This window comes from Gregarina niphandrodes, assembly GCF_000223845.1.
Source record: "Gregarina niphandrodes unplaced genomic scaffold scaffold00040, whole genome shotgun sequence".
Classification (NCBI taxonomy): Eukaryota; Apicomplexa; class Conoidasida; order Eugregarinorida; family Gregarinidae; genus Gregarina; species Gregarina niphandrodes.
The window spans coordinates 52,779-54,754 of NW_011646043.1; the positions used below are offsets into that span (position 1 = coordinate 52,779).

Here is a 1,976-nt window from a genome sequence, read left to right on the forward strand (position 1 = left end):
AGCAAGGAGCTCAAGGACGATGAGCTGATATTGGGCGTACCAGACATGATTGCACTAGGTATCTTCGATGCATGTAAGTGCCAGTTCCATGTGGAGAGCTGTTGCAAGGTCAATGCGGTATCACTGGTGGACGAGGAGAAGTCAGACCAAGACTTGTTGGCGGTTGCCAAGCAACTGATAACAGATATGACGTCTCATCTGGAAGGTGTTGTCAGAGAGAGGCTTTGGGGTTTGTTACAAAAACATTCGAAGTGTTGGTTGCGGCCAAGGACAGGCAGAACACGGCATAGTGTGGAGTTCGAGGTAGACGGGAATCCGGTGAAGCATACGTTGAAGCCGTTAAGACCAGAGTTACGAGAGGAACTAGATAAGCAGACATGTTGAGCATGGGTGTGATACAACCTAGCATTATCAAATGGGGAGTTTGGCTGGGGCGGCACATCTGCTAAACATCAACGCAGATGCTGGAGGTAACTCAGAGAGAACAGAAATCTCTTGTAGACCGAAAGTTCGCATTATTCGGATTTGTAAGAATTGCGAAAGCATGGCCTATCGATCCTTTAAGCCCAGAAAGATTAGTACTGCTCCGCTCTTCTGGTAGTCGCCTGGTGGGAGTGACATCAACGAGTACCCTTCCCAAACGCCGCCGGCACTTACTCCTTTACCAACACTGGGCCTGAGAGCGGCCACGATACGCTCCCCTACAGACCTTCTGCCGCTCAGGTACCCGCGCTCTCACCAACCGTGGGCCAGTCGTCGTACATCTGGCTCCGTGCACGCAGACCGCCGAACTACTGTCACCTTCACTTCGCGTAGCCTCGAGCGTCGTCGTTGCTGCCGTCTGATCAGCTTAGCCGTGCTGCCTTCGCGTAACCTTCGCCTTCAGCCAGCACGAACGTGATAGCAACCCTCCATCTTCTCACCACCCACGAGAACGACGGCGGCCTAATTTCAGCCGCGGAGGACCTGCGCGGTTCTGCTGACGACAGTTGCGAGACGTAACGGCGCGGACAGCCAGTTCCATTTGTCAGTTTTTTTTCCCGGTTCAGTTTTCAGATGAAGGCGCTTACTGCCATCCGCTTGGTCAATACTACAGGGTGTGTGGCCCTGGCGGCGTTCGTCGATCCCAATGGGAAGTTGTCTTCTACCGACGGCTGTATTGTGAGGATGGCCGTCGTCTCTGACGGGAAGGGTGCAGCTGAAGTTGTGGTGTTGGCCCCTCCGTCAGAATTGCTGGGGTCCCGCCTTACTGACTACGACTGGCTTAGTCGTTGGAACCGGCTCCGCGTCTACCACCCGCCCGGGGAATCCAAACAGCAAGCGAAGGCCTCTGCTCGCATCGAGCGCTTGCTTGCCCGGGCCATGAAGAACCATCTGCACGACGCGGATCCATCCACCGCCAATGCGGCCTTGAAGAAAGCATTCGGCAAGAAACTTATGGAATGGCTGGAGACTGAGAATGCCGGAGACACCGAGGTTGACTGGAGCAAGAAGCTGGAGATCACTGATGTGAGGCCGCTAGATGCAGATGAACAAGAACAAGTCCGGGATCAAGTTCCGGCGAAGTGGCTTCCGAAAATTGAGGATTCGATGTCTTTCATGAATTGTATTGAGATCGAGGGCCAGGCCGTTCGCGAAAGAACCGAAGGCTTCTGGCGACGCCCGGGGTTGTCCAAACGTCTTGGTATTGCTGGTGTTGCGACTGTAAGTGGCCTGGTGATTACTGGGTTCCTACTTTATCATTTTGGTCCTGGTAGTCTGTTAGCATCGAGAGTAAAAACCAACAGTTCCTCTCAATCGGGCACCACCGCCTACAGCTCATCTCCAACCGACGCGAGGACCGGCACTGCGACCCCAGGCAACACGGCCACCAGCTCTTCGTTACTCACGACGCGGTCCCCATCCATGACGCAACTACCGTCCTCGGCGATCCACCCGTACGAGGCAGAGGCCTTGAAGTACCAGCGGGCACTGGC

At 54.7% G+C, this 1,976-nt stretch overlaps 1 protein-coding gene across 1 annotated transcript; it reads left to right on the forward strand.

Moving 5' to 3' along the window:
* Positions 1-45: 45 nt before the first annotated feature.
* On the forward strand, positions 46-384 carry GNI_145740 (hypothetical protein; the record flags this gene model as incomplete). The annotated part of the gene is made up of 1 exon (XM_011135848.1): positions 46-384. One exon carries the CDS (start codon positions 46-48, stop codon positions 382-384), a length of 339 nt encoding a protein of 112 aa, XP_011134150.1.
* Between the last annotated feature and the right edge of the window lie 1,592 nt (positions 385-1,976).